The sequence below is a fragment of the Drosophila gunungcola genome, unplaced genomic scaffold (genome assembly GCF_025200985.1).
Source record: "Drosophila gunungcola strain Sukarami unplaced genomic scaffold, Dgunungcola_SK_2 000097F, whole genome shotgun sequence".
Taxonomy (NCBI): domain Eukaryota; kingdom Metazoa; phylum Arthropoda; class Insecta; order Diptera; family Drosophilidae; genus Drosophila; species Drosophila gunungcola.
Window position 1 is genome coordinate 8,108 of NW_026453259.1, and position 14,916 is coordinate 23,023.

Consider the following 14,916-nt stretch of genomic DNA (forward strand, 5'->3'; position numbering starts at 1 on the left):
TTGAAAACATTAAAATTATGATTAACTTGTTTAAAAACATTGAAGCTATGATGATTTACAGCTCAATTATTCGATAGTTCCTATTGTAGCTATACGATATCGTTTTCCGAATTTAATAAAATTAAAAACGTTATTCTGAACCGTCAAATTATTAATAACTCAAAAAAGTTTTTAAAAACATTTACAAAATAGAAAAGTAAGTATATAAGTCGGAACGAGTTATAATAGGAACAATCGGAAAAATAAATAAAAAAAAAATTATAACTTTGATGTTTTTAAATTTTTTTTTAGTTCTTCGAGATATAGTAAAGGTTAAATATTTCAGAACTACGGTTGAAATTTCATCAAAATCGACGGACATTGCTAGATCGACTCGCCTAGTGATGCTGATCAAGAATATATATACTTTATAGGGTCGGAGATGTCTACTTCACTGCGTTGCAAACTTCTGACTGATACTATAATACCCTCTGCAAGGGTATAAAACAATATTAAGCCCCAAAATTCGCCAGCCGACCAATTTTATATATGTAGTAACATTACTATTTTTATAGAGATCCTACGCAAAATGTATATCGCTATTAAAAATAATAAACAAAAAAACGTGAAGAGTTTTTTTTATTCACAATAAATGTTTATTATAATTTGTTAATAGTTAAGGTGTAATTATCAATAAAAGATACTGAGGGCACATGTATGTGCAAACTCTTAATGCGCTCTAAAATTTCTGTATGTTCGATGCAAGTACAACACTGGATCTCGTGCTAAAAAAAATTTAAAAAAAAACAAACAATATAGATCTTAAATATGAACATGACTTTATGGCAGGCCGGCGAGCTTCTCCGAAATCAAGAGCGCTTCCATGTACATTGATTATGCTGTTGAGGGCCGCTTCGGGTTTTACAGGATTGCACTACGACAAGGATGAAGGCGCACCGAGGAATCGGTTCTATTTATAGCACTAGTTGCGTACAGATAAATAAGCTTGGATGCCGTATAGTTGCCAACTACAATTTCAATTGTATGCTACACATGAATATCCGCTCCACGACGATTAGATTAGTTCATAACAACTCTTTAGACTTTAAATTACAATTAAGTTTTCGTTTGTAAAAAATTTGGTTTAACGCTTGCATTAGCCGAGCTTTACGTTTAGATTATGTGCTTTTAATTGTATAATTGTATGCGTACGAATAGTCGATATATTTATAGTGTTTTTACCACGTAAGAAAAAAAATAGCTGCGCGCAGTTATTAATGAAAACATTACTTTACAGCGGGGTTGGAGTAAGAAGGAAATCTATTTAATCATAATCTTGACCTCTCTAGACCTCCGCCCCGTTCTTACTGGCGCCTTACGGTCCGTTCGCGCTCGCGTCCACTTTCCTCGCGCTGAAGGCTGCCGTGGCGGGGTGGCGAGGTGTGTCCGGTGTTGGTGCCGCCGCCGTTAAGCACGCGCGCCTTGCGCGACCTCTTGAACTTGGCCATGTCCTCGCCAAACACGTCGCCGGTCCTCAGGGCCGAGATGAGGTCGTCAAACTCGCCCTTGTTGATGCCGCCGCCGCCCCTTTCTGGGGAATCCAGGCTGCCGGTGGGCGACCCAGATTTGAGACCCAGATTGCGGGCCACACTGCTCATCAGACCGGATTTGTTCTTGCGCTCGATTGTGCGCTTCTTGAGCTCCGCCTCTTGCTTGGCGCGCTTTTCCTCCTCCTCCTGGCGCCGGCGGAATGTCTCGTTGTCGTGTCGCGCCTCCGCGAATGCGCCGAGGAAGGAGTCGAAGATGCCGAAGAACTCATCCGGCTGCAGAACCGATCCGTCCTCGCCGAACAAACGCACCGCCCGGTCGAAGCGTGTCTTCATGTCCTGAAACTTGTCCTCTAGCTCCGCGAAACGAACCGACGCCTGGGCGTGAAACTCGCGCATCACGGGCAGGAAGCGATCACCTTGCTGGGCAGGACCCGAACTTCGGTGGAACTCGATCTCGCGCGCCACATCTGCCAGCCCCGTGCGCAGCATCTGAATGTCCTTGTCCATTTCTCCCAACGACACCTTGGAGGCCTCGCGCACATGTGGAATATCGTCTTCAAGCTTCAGCAGGTCCTTGAACTTGCGCTCGATCACCTGGACGAGGTAGTGCAGCAGGGTTGTGCCCTTGGCGGCACTGGACTTAGTGTCCGCCAGGCGGTTGAGCGAGGCCAGTCGGAAACCAGAGGCATTCCCGCGTGCTCCGCGGTTCATGTAGTTGCCTGGTGGAATTCAATTCGATTGTGATAATTTGTAAGAGAGGATTAGACAACTGTCTAGCCAGTGAAGCATACCCAAGGCCAGGACCAGCTCCAAAAGCTTGCGCAGGCGACGGGATCGAGCCACCTCGCGGGAGGCCTCCATCACACTAGTGATGCGGGGGATCAGATCGTTGATCGTCAGCATAAAACGCTTCTTGTAGTGCAGACTTTTCAGTCGTTGCTCGTAGTGGGGGATTCTATAGATGAATAGATGAGTGAAAACAGTCACCAACCAATCAAATAAAACTCACTTAGATATCTCGTAGAGGAAGCGATCGGCCCGTGCCAGAGACTCAATGTCCTCACTGTGTTCGTCCAGTAAAGCCCGCTCTTCCGCCGAGGGCGTGAACTTGAGTAGCTGTTCGACCATGTCCAGTTGCAGTTGCTCGTTGCTGTCCATGGAGAGAATGGCTCTGTAATTGGAGTAGTTAGTATGTTAGTATGGATTATGAACTACTACTCGTCAACTACTCTACTTTGATATCTCCATGTCGCTCATTTTCAGCTTGCTCAACAGGATCGTACAGTTCTGCGCCCTGCGTCCGTCGATCACCGACAACACCTTCTGCTTGGTCGACTTGCCAGTCACCCGCAAATCCTCGTAGGATCCATCGGTGGCCTGAGAGGGGAAGACGGTCTTAGTAGGGAATGGCATAGGACAGAGGCCCCGTATTTCGATTTCGACTCACCGACACCCCGTTCTTTTGGTAGGCCGAGAACAACTTATCTATTGACTCCAGCTCCATGTTGTTGTACAGCTTGCTTTCGTCCAGCTCGCTCCACACGGTACCCTGGAGCTTGGCGTCCGGCAGTTTCGACCAGTTGAAGCTTTTTAACGGGTTCGTCGGCTGTGGCACGTTTTTCTTTGGCAGATCCACTTTTGGTGGCGCAGGAGCTGTTGTAGAAGCACCAAAATACAGTTTCAGTTATAAGGAACAGAATACACTACGCTATGCAACTCACCCATCGTTTGTGCCATATTCGGTGGCGGAGGTGGAGCTCCCGGGCAGGGAGGTGGCGGCGGAGGCATCATGGCCGGCGCCATGGGGGGCGGAGGCGGCGGGATAGCCTTGAGGATGGGTGGCGCCGGCGGAGGCGACACAGCCCCATTGCAACCAGTGAGACCGGCCACCTTCTGGTCGTCGGGGATGCTGCCCTCCGTGACCAGCCGCTCTAGACGAGACCGTTCCTGCTGCTCGTTAAGCAGGCGGTGCTGCAAGTCTTCCGCCCGCATCTCGGCGGTCTGCGCCCGCTGCACCGCCTGCGAGTGCTGCGCAGACTCCTTTTCCAAACGCTCGCGCATGCGCGCCAGACCCGTCTCCAGGTCCTCTTTCTCCTGCATGCGCAGGTCGAGCTCCTGCTCCTTCTTGGCCAGTCGCGACTGCACGTCGAAGTTCTCGCGCTCCAGCTCGTCGGCCCGCTTGCGCGCCTGCGTCAGCTGCTCCTCCTTGACCAACAGACGCACCAGCTTGGCCACGTCGATCTGCAGCGGTGCCACGTCGGGATCGTGGACTGGCGAGTCGGCGGCCAGACTCAGCTGCTTTCCCAGGTCATCCGCGTCGGGGATGAGGTCACTGCTCGGCCGCTGCTCCACCTGCAGCACAATCTGCTGCACCACGCGGTCTATCAGTAGCCAGTGCTCCGTGCAGTGGCCCGTGTCTGTTGGCAGTTCGGGAAGTCGACCGGGATTAGATGGAAGTCCATAAATGAATCCATTGAGAAATTCTACTTACAGGGCAGCAGGAGCATATGCTGGAGGAGGGAAAGCATGTGGGGATAGGCGGGCGAGTGGCTGAGCTTGCGGCGCAGCAGGTCGAACATGGTGCCAGCGCTCTTGGTGTCCACGTGCTCCTCATTGAAGCGGCGGGCGAACTCCTTCTCGTCCTCGGCGCGCACCATCTCAAAGAAGTCCTGCAGGAGGATTTGGGTACACGGAATTGTATTGAAGGAAGACCAGCCAGTGGGGATCTTTGCCTTTGCATGTACTCACCAAATGCCTGTCCAGCGTCTCGTTCTCGTGTGTTCGCAGCTTGTCAATCACGGGCTGGATGCCCAGCATGAGAAACTCGTACCTCAAGTGCAGCCGAAACTCGAGGTTTTCCTGTCCAGGTCCGTAGTTCAGCACCGCATTCACAAACGACATGAGGGCTGTCTTCAGATTGACATTTTCCCTGTACGCGTAAGTCGAGCGGTCCAGGTCGTTGACGATGCTCTGGAAACGGGTTCGCTCCGTGGCGAACTCCTGGAAGTAGAGCATGGCCTGCAGTACCTTGCGATGTCCGCCGGGCACCAGACACACGGCACCCAGGATCTCCAGGGCGGCGATTTTGGTGCGGATGTTGTCCGCCACCAGCGACCTGGCTATGGTGTCAATGGCCGTTGGATGGGCCAGCACGTGCGCCCGTCCCATCGAGTTGTTCATCAGCGCCTTGATGCAGCCGATGAGACTGGTGTGGAGCGGACTGTTGGCCACCCGGATGTCCAGCTGCAGCAGGAGGTCGAGCAGGGCCGGCAGCCCGTCCAGCTCTACAAATCGCAGCACGAAGCTGTGCGTGGAAGTGCGCAGGGCCGTCTTTAGGGCGTCCACAAAGGCGGCATGACCGTCCAAGCGGTTTCCCAGCTCATGGCTGGGAGAGTCCTCCGGCGAGAGGGATATGTGCACCACCAGCTCCTTCAGGCGCTCGATGTAGTGCTCTGCGGTGGGGGGCTGGGTGATGGTCGCCGCATCAGGACCATCGCTTGCATCCAGGGGCAGTTTCCGCGAGCAGTAGATCTGCCACTTCTTCTGCGCGGGCAGGCTCAACATTGCCTCTTTGTTGGGAGCAGTCAGGTCGAGCTCCTCCACCAGCTCCGCGAACTTTGTGTCCAGCTCATCCACCGACGGCATGGGTTGAGTGGGCGTGAGCGTTTGCAGGGTAAACGCCCCCTCCACCACACAAATCTCGGGCGGCTCATCATCCTGGAACGGAAAAGTCAGAAAAAATCGATTTGTGGCTGGTTTAGCAAGCGTCAGCAGTGCGTTTCCAAATGGAGGGCAGAACCCCTCCATTCTGAACAAAGACATTGCCCAACCTCAAGCTAAATGCCTCACCAAGCCAAAAACCAAGACCTAATCCGCCAGCTCGGGAAGCTGTTCTGCTACCTGCTCATGGCAACTATTCAGGCGAACAGTCCAGCCGCTGACTCATTCTTGGTTCTTAGTTTTCGACTTTTGCTGTTTTTTTTTTTTGAAAAAGCTTCTGCTAAGTAGTCTAATAAGTCTATAATGAGTGATTGCAGTATTTAAATATCTTTGGCTGGAGATTGCAAGACTTTGATTCGGTATATGAACTACTGGAGTTAAGAACACGAACTAAAATAACATGGAATAGCCATAAAACCACTTGCAGTTATTAAAAAAATTAAATTAAAACGACTATATTTCGATTTGTATGCGTATAAGTTTAAATACAATAAAGCTTTGTCGATGTCCGATTTTAATTAAATTAAAACCATAACTCTGAAATAATAAACCATCACGATATATATAGTACCTCCAATAGAAATACGACTTTTGGAAGTTTCATTCAGATAGCTTTAAAACTAAGAGACTCGCTTGCGTAGAAACAGACAGTCGTGCGGAAAGACGCGCATGGTTAGATCGACATTGTAAGAATATATATTTTTTATAATGTCGGAAATGTCTCCTTTACTGCGTTGCACTTCTGACTAAAATTATAGTACTCTCTGCAATTTTTTTTACGCAGCTTTACAGGAAATTTAACTAGTTTATTTTGGTAGTATATCACTAAGCAGATCGAATCACATTAAAAAATAAAGCAAAAAAGTTAAAGTTGGAGAATTAATTCACAAACTTGAAGAGTTATGCCGCTTCAAAATTGGGATGCCGTTGGTAAAGATATTTATTCTAGAGTCTGGCATGGCCCAACATTTAATTCCCAAATTTCTACTTCTTTTCGGATTGATTCCATGTCCTCTTGTGCAACTTCGTGTGAAATTTTAAAAATTTGCTGACACAGAATCGGGGAAAGCGGGAGAGGTTGAAAAGAAGGCTTAGGTTGAGGCAGTGCTCGAGTGCCAGCTCCGGTTTCGGTTACCAATCGGGTGTCTGAGTTCCGTACGTGACTTCGCCTTAATGTTTTGCAGGTGTGCTCGAATTTCCATTATTTGGCAGAGTATTCTAATTTTAAGTATATTATTACCTAATTTGTACATGCACGATGAGGGACCTAACAATGCTGTCCATGGCTCACAGCACTCTCTGAACTAGCTGCCTTGCCCTAAAGGGGTCTTTGAAATTATCAGTGACAACTTTGGATCCACCCACCTTGAAGCAGCCGCACCACGCTTTCCTGCCCCTGAACACGGGCATCTTCTTCTTCTGTTGGTGTCTGTAGTGCTTCTGGAGCGGAGTCTCGTTGCTGCTGGCACTGCCTGAAAGCCACTTTCTGAGGCCAAGACTATTGGCGTTGCCGCTGCCGTTGCAATTGCTGTTGCTGTTGCAGTTGCTGTGGCCGTCAAGGTCCTCCTTTAGGCCAAACGGATAGCCGAAGGTGTAGCCTAGTATGTTGTGTGTGTAGAAGGAACCTGCTTCACCGCCCAGGCCATTCTCATGGTCGGACTGTGACTGTTGTTGAGTGCCGTTGTTGCTGTTGCTATTGACGCTGTCGCGTCTGGTGGCGCTGCGTCCGCTGTACTGATTCCAATAGCGATAGAGCCCGTGAAAGCAGTTGTAGTCACTGAGTAGGCCCTTCCAGTGCTCAAAGTCGAACCGCTCCTGGAAGTTGTTTGAAGAGGTGTCGCTGCCGCTGTTGTTGTTGTTGCTATTGCTGTTGCTACTGCTGTTGCTGCTGAGGGGGTGTCCGCTGACGTTGCTGATGCTACAGCTATTGCTGCTGATGGGCAGGGTGGCGGTGCTGCCCTGGCTTAGGTCACTGCCGCTGTTTAAGCTGGTGATGGACACCAAGCAGCTGTTCTTGTAGCTGCCGGAGTTGCCTGTGCTGCTGGTCTTGGCGGCTTCACTGGTTATCGTTATCTTGGTCACTCCAGCCGCACTGCTTGTGGTTGCAGTTGCTGCTCCTCCTCCTCCTACTCCCACTCCGCCATTGACGGCAATGCAGTTGCTGTTCAGGCCGGGCACAGATGCGGTGGACTTCTCTAGTGTGCTCTCCGGACTTGGTTGCAGTATCTTCCTGCTGGCACTGTGCGTGTCCTGTTCATTGATGCATACGCTGGGACTCCCCTGTAGTGTCTGCAAGCAGAAGGAGAAGAAAGAAGATTAGTCGCGATTTTGCGCAAGTATTGTCCAACCCACAACATTGTGACAGCCCGCTAATGCCCACTGACAGGCCGAGGTGTCGGGCCAGACAAATGTCCGTCAACGCCAGCCGCCTAATGCCAAAGCAACAGCATAAAGCACCCAACAACCCAACAATTAGCCAACCGAGACAAGAAAACAAAACCAAGTCATGGCAAGACAAGACAAACAGCCCAACGACGGGCCAAGAACGCAAATGCAATCGCAGTTGCACACTTGTTTCATCCATAATCTTAACTCAACCAAATCACTCTAATTTCTAATGTGGCCATCGACTCATGGGCTGGCTAATTTAATTTCGAGAAACAGTTTTTTCGAATATGCTAAAACCATGTTCCTAAATATTTTATATTTATAAGCAGTCAAATGAATTCAAAAACAAGAAACAACTTTCAAGTTACTTTATTTCCCTCAGAAAATAATCATAATTCGACAATAAGTTGGGTCGATTTTTCAATAAATTGGATAAAAGACTAAATTAAAATTACTTACGATTAATTTTGGTCCCTGATATTATTTCTTATTTAATTCTATCAGAGACAAATTCAGATTTGTCTGCTACCCACAAGATACAGAGCAGAAATCGTCATATTCTGCGGCACTTAATTGGAACCATGCATTTCTACCGAATTTCCACTGGCAACTACAGATTTTTGTGGGTTTTTTGTTTATGTTTACGGACGCGCGTGGGGTACTCTTATGGCGAAAAACGAACCGAGAAACAAACATAATTACAACTGTTGTCAAGTTTTTGGATCTGTCATAAGTCTGTGTACGATCCGTGTTGCAACTGCTGCAGAACCGAAATTGAATTCATGTTGAGAGCAGAGCAAAGCTTTCCCTTCCCATGTTGTTGTTATGCAAATTGTGAGTAGTGAATTGTAATCGCAGTGCATACTCCGCACTCCACAATCCATGCACTCAATGGCGTTTTCATGGGGCCCACTTAAGACGTAATCGAGGAGCGTACAGGGGCACCAGTACCAACCACATTATGCCGATGATTTTCATTTGCCTTCATTACGCCCCTTGCCCGTTCCGAGTGAGTGGAATCCGATTTGGAGTCAGAGCTGAAATTGGTATTTGAATTGGAATTTGAATCTCGGAAAATGCGCGCGCCTGGCTCGTCCGACTTGCTCCATGGCTTGGGTAATCTGTAGCTGGCGCTGCTGATTTTTGATTTGTCAAATCGAGTAGTGCATAATAACAGCCATCAATCAAACAGCGAACAGGTTTGGTGGGGCGGCATTCTAACTCCAATCTCCGACACCAAAGGATTACAATTAATACTGAGCGTCTAAAAACAATCTCCGAATTGGTTTAAATGAACTTCAATTTTGTTTGCCAATCCGAATAACTATAAAAGTTACTTCAGGGTTAAGGTTATATCCAGAAAATATGAATAATGCGCTTAGGCGAGTTCTGCATTCTTAGAATTTTAAGATTCATGCAAGTAATCTTTAACTTAAATTCCTCTTTTCGGATGTGGTTTGTATTAACTTTAATATTTATTCAGAAAATGAGTGTGCTCCACATTTTCCACTTGGGGTCTCTATGTTTGCTTGGCTTGCTCTACTCTAGTCGGGCTCACGTAGCCCCTCCGGTGGATCATTTCGGATGCAGTAGTTCCAGTTGCCAATTGGGCCTGAAGCCAGCTGCTTTGACAGCCTCTGTCTTGGCTGTTTCGCTCGTCTGTCGTCTGTCTGTTGTCTTGTCTCCGCTGCTGTTGGCGTCTCAAATCAGGCCAATGCTTTTGCTTCAGTCTTAGCTTCTCAGTTCGTGTCACTGCAGACAGCCTCCGTCCCAGCCTCTATCTCTACATGCATCTGGTTCTCTGATCTCAGACTGGGTCGCAGCCACCAATCGGCTGTGTGGGCCTGCTCCCATAATTATTTTCGCGTTTTGCTGACTCGATTTCGGATGCAGCTCACGGTTATAGTTAACATTTTTTACAATTTCAATAAAAGTGTCATTTGACCTCAGTACCAACTTAGAAAACTGTTGAAAGTTGTATAAAAAATCAGAAGAGCATCATTGATTAAATTTTTAGAAATTATACTCGTATATCGTATTTAAGCCAATACAAATACTAAACAACTTTCCCCAAAGCATGAAGATTAAGTTGTTGTACTTAATTATAACTAAAGCTCGATTTAAATGACGAAAGCTTTAATTCTCAGATTACTTTTTAAATATTATATTATATTTTTCTATTCATTCTGAAACTTTATATATTATTTTATATTTTTCTATTAATTTTGAAACTTTATTAATTTTGAAATATATCCAGTGTGGTCCTTTCTCTTGCATTCCGCACTGGTTTAGCCAGATTTGATGACTCAGGCACTCGCGAATTTTTTCCACCTGCCGCAGCCATGCCCATGCAGTTGGGTCAAATGCACTTCCGAATACACCCACTAACACACCAGGTGAACGGAGTATCGTAATAACTTCATAAGGCTGAAAGAGAAATGGAAGTGTGGCAAATGGACGACGACGACGACGACTGGCATCGGGGCCAGGAAGTGTTAGCGATCATGGATCTTAATTTGGTGGGACCGGCGGGGATCTCTCCGACTCGCCAGTTCATGTTCATCCAACAGCTGTGTTGCCCTTTGCTTGAACAAGTGAACGAAAATCTATCAAACGGCGCGCAAGCTGCATTAAAACGAAAATGAAAATAAAAACAAGAAGGAAAGCAAACTTCGGCAAGCCGAAGTTCATATACCCTTGCAGCTATTGCATTAATTAAATACTTTTGAAAACATTTAAATTATGATTTACTTGAGTATGTGCTAAAAAAAAACATTGAAACTATGATGATTTGCAGCTCAATTATTAGATAGTTATTTTATATATTTTTATTATTTCTATGGGAGCTATATGCTATAGACGTCCGATTTTGATAAAATTTATACCATAATTCTGAAATAATTAAAAATTGCTATATGTCGAAGAACTAAACAAAAAATTAAAAAACAGAAAAGTTATAATTTTTTTTCATTTATTTTTCCGATTGTTCCTATGGGAGCTATATGCTATAGTCGTCCGATTTTGATTATATTAAAACCGTAATTCTGAAATATTAAACCATTACTATATCTCGAAGAACTAAACAAAAAATTAAAAAACAGCAAAGTTATAATTTTTTTCATTTATTTTTCCGATTGTTCCTATGGGAGCTATATGCTATAGTCGTCCGATTTTGATGAAATTTAAACCGTAAATCGGAAATATTTTACCATTACTATATGTCGAAGAACTAAACAAAAAATTAAAAAACAGCAAAGTTATAATTTTTTTCATTTATTTTTCCGATTGTTCCTATGGGAGCTATATGCTATAGTCGTCCGATCCGGCTCGTTCCGCCTTATATACTACCTGCAATAGAAAGACAACTTTTGGGTAAGTTTCATGCAGATAGCTTTAAAACTGAGAGACTAGTTTGCATATAAACGGACGGACAGACGGACGGACAGACGGACATGGCTAGATCGACTCTACTAGTGATGCTGATCAAGAATATATATACTTTATAGGGTCGGAAACGTCTCCTTCACTGCGTTGCAAACTTCTGACTGAAATTATAATACCCTCTGCAAGGGTATAAAAACAAGTTTTTCCGCATGCCCGGAAAAAAAATGAAAAAAAAAAAACAAGAAAGAAAGCAAACTTCGGCAAGCCGATGTTCATATACCCTTGCAGCTATTGCAAGAATTAAACATTTTTGAAAACATTAAAATTAGTAAGTAAATCGCTTATATGCTTAAAAACATTGAAGCTATGATGATTTGCAACTCAATTATTAGATAGTTATTTAAATATTTTTATTATCCGATCCGGCTCGGTCCAACTTATATACTACCTGCAATAGAAAGACAACTTTTGATAAAGTTTCATGCAGATATCTTTAAACCTGAGGGACTAGTTTGCGTAGAAACGGACGGACAGACGGACCGACAGAAGAACATGGCTAGATCGGCTCTCCTAGTGATGCTGATCAAGAATATATATACTTTATAGGGTCGGAAAGGACTCCTTCACTGCGTTCCAAATTTCTGACTGAAATTATTATACCCTCTGCAAGGGTATAAAAAAAAATGCGAAAAACTCACACACACACCTGGCAGCCACAAACTTTTCCTTTTTGGCACAACGCAGCCTCAGCATCAACATAAGCTCATCTTTACCTACTTTTCAGGCACTTTGTGGGGTGGACGCTTGGTTAATTATCAGTGCGTTCCACGGGCAGGAGGTGGAGCAGTTGTGCAGACATCAATCATACGAAGCGTTGCCCGCTTTCCCCGCCGGCAACAGCCAAGCACTTGCAACTGCAATTTCGGTTTGTCGCACAGTACAAAAATAGTCATAATAACCAACTAACGAAAGCGGTCAGGGATTTACTGTGAAATACGGTCCCTGGAGTACGAAGACTTGAGTGCTTGATATTGTGGCATTTGTTTTGCAGTTGTCAGTTAATTGCCAGAATTTTTAGCGCTTTTGTCAGTGCGGAATAAATACCGCCAAATTTCTCGTTTTGTGTTATGCTCTATGTTCTATCTTCGCAGGGGTAATCAAAGCTTATACAGTGACGGTTGTGTTATATAATTTTATTGTATATTAGTTGTCTAAGATAAAGCGTAGTGGAAGATTCCGGTGCGCCTAACTAAAGTTTCTAGATAGAAAAGGTTAAATGACAAGATCATGCTTATTAATAGGCAACAAGATTTAAGGGGAAACCTTATATATCGGGTGAAAAAATTAATCTTTTGAAAATAATTTTAATTGATTCTACAACTATTCAAGAATATACCTTTTATTATTAAAGACGATATCTCTATTTTTGTTTACTTCTACCACTTTTAGAAAATGAAGTCAGTTATATTTATATACAATTTTTATGTATCTAAAACTTTAAACGCGTTTTTCTTGAAACTCCGTTTTTTGATTTTGATCACGATTAAAAGCGCTGTATTAAACCAATCGTGCTTTTCCATAGCTCATTTCAAAGAAAACAAGAAATCAAGTAAACTTCGGCAAGCCGAAGTTCATATACCCTTGCAGCTATTTCAAAAACTAAATACTCTTGAAAACGTTAAAATTATGATTTACTTGCGTGTATGTTTAAAAACATTGAAGCTATAATGATTTGCAGCTTAATTATTCGATAGATCCTATGGCAGCTATACGATTGTTCCTATGGGAGCTATATGCTATAGTCGTCCGATTTTAATGAAATTTAAACCGTAATTCAGAAATATTTCACCATTACTATATCTCGAAGAACTAAAAAAAAATTAAAAAACAGCAAAGTTATAATTTTTTTGTATTTTTTTCCGATTGCTCCTATGGGAGCTATATGCTATAGTCGTCCGATTTTGATGAAATTTAAACCGTAATTCAGAAATATTTAACCATTACTATATCTCGAAGAACTAACAAAAAAATTAAAAAAACACTAAAGTTATAATTTTTTTAAATTTATTTTTTTGCTATAGTCGTCCGATCCGGCTCGTTCCGACTTATATACTACCTGCAATAGAAAGACAACTTTTGGGAAAGTTTCATGCAGAAAGCTTTAAAACTGAGAGACTAGTTTGCGTAGAAACGGACGGACAGACGGACATGGCTAGATCAACTCGCCTAGTGATGCTGATCAAGAATATATACTTTATAGGGTCGGAGATGTCTCCTTCACTGCGTTTCAAACTTCTGACTGAAATTATAATACCTTCTGCAAGGGTATAATTAAATTGTATTTATTGTGACATTAAGTGTTTTTTGAAAATTATAATTTTCATATTTTTATATCCTTGCAGAGGGTTTTATAATTTCAGTCAAAAGTTTGCAACGCAGTGAAGGAGACATTTCCGACCCTATAAAGTATATATATTCTTGATCAGCATCACTAGGAGAGCCGATCTAGCCATGTTCTTCTGTCGGTCCGTCTGTCCGTCCGTTTCTACGCAAACTAGTCTCTCAGTTTTAAAGCTTTCTGCATGAAACTTTCCCAAAAGTTGTCTTTCTATTGCAGGTAGTATATAAGTCGGAACGAGCCGGATCGGACGACTATAGCATATAGCTCCCATAGGAACAATCGGAAAAATAAATTTTAAAAAATTATAACTTTGCTGTTTTTTAATTTTTTTTTAGTTCTTCGAGATATAGTAATGGTTAAATGTTTCAGAACTACGGTTTAAATTTCATCAAAATCGGACGACTATAGCATATAGGTCCCATAGGAACAATCGGAAAAAAAATACAAAAAAAATTATAACTTTGCTGTTTTTTATTTTTTTTTTTAGTTCTTCGACATATAGTAATGGTTAAATAATTCAGTAATACGGTTTCAATGTCATAAAAATCGGACGACTATATCATATAGCTCCCATAGGAAAAATCGGTAAAAAAAAAATACAAAAAAAATTATAGCTTTGCTGTTTTTTAATTTTTTTTTTAGGTCTTCGACATATAGTAATGGTTAAATATTTTAGAAATACGGTTTAAATTATAACAAAATCGGACGTCTATATCATAAAGCTCCCATAGAAATAATAAAAATATATAAAACAACTATCTAATAATTGAGCCGCAAATCATCATAGCTTCAATGTTTTTAAACATATACGCAATAAATCATAATTTTAATGTTTTCAAAAATATTTAATTCTTGCAATAGCTGCAAGGGTTATGAACTTCGGCTTGCCGAAGTTTGCTTCCTTTCTTGTTTAATCCTAGTTTGTTTTTTTGTTTCAAAAGAAATTTAGAGCGCAGTGTTCAATCCAATATTAAAAATGATTTTTTGTTCTGGAAACATTTTTGTAAAAGAATTTGGAGTACGTTATAATATAAATTATTCAAGGTTGGAATTTTGGGCATATATATACACAGCTATAAAGTGTAACCAAAAAATGTGTAGTGAACGACGGTAAGACAATAAATTTGTTGGAGCTAATACTCATTAAGTTTATGCGATTATTTTATATTTATTGTGGTCGATTGGTGCCAGTAGCAACACAACGAAAAAAAAAAACAGCAACAATAGGCAACGCTGGCGCTGGACCGTGGTGAAGGTGTTGTAAGGTGTTGTTTACATGCAGTGTTGGGATAGGTACTAGCAGTTTTTACATAGGTTATGTACACAATATTTGCGAAAATAAATACCTAGGCGAGGTAAAAAGTACTCCTGGGCAGCAAAGCTCTGAAATTGAGTTAAGCAACACGAAGAGAAATAAATGTAATCGAGTAATCGGGCATGCAGGTGCTAACATTATATTACACAAGTCCAATCTCTTCACAATCCGATCCCAAT

General features: G+C 43.0%; 1 protein-coding gene across 3 annotated transcripts in view; it reads right to left on the bottom strand.

The window, feature by feature from the left end:
* Positions 1 to 603: 603 nt before the first annotated feature.
* Positions 604 to 14,916, bottom strand: part of LOC128265146 (disheveled-associated activator of morphogenesis 1) — a 32,742-nt gene continuing 18,429 nt past the window's right edge. For all 3 annotated transcript variants that reach the window (XM_053000977.1, XM_053000975.1, XM_053000976.1), the window contains exons 2-10: positions 6,615 to 7,538; positions 4,278 to 5,246; positions 4,021 to 4,198; positions 3,251 to 3,946; positions 2,977 to 3,182; positions 2,764 to 2,906; positions 2,539 to 2,700; positions 2,321 to 2,484; positions 604 to 2,248 (exon numbers count right to left, since the gene is read on the bottom strand). In XM_053000977.1, coding sequence (XP_052856937.1) covers positions 1,344 to 2,248; positions 2,321 to 2,484; positions 2,539 to 2,700; positions 2,764 to 2,906; positions 2,977 to 3,182; positions 3,251 to 3,946; positions 4,021 to 4,198; positions 4,278 to 5,246; positions 6,615 to 6,659 — 3,468 coding nt within the window. In that variant the 5' untranslated portion in view covers positions 6,660 to 7,538 and the 3' untranslated portion in view covers positions 604 to 1,343. The remainder of the gene's footprint in view (positions 2,249 to 2,320; positions 2,485 to 2,538; positions 2,701 to 2,763; positions 2,907 to 2,976; positions 3,183 to 3,250; positions 3,947 to 4,020; positions 4,199 to 4,277; positions 5,247 to 6,614; positions 7,539 to 14,916) is intronic.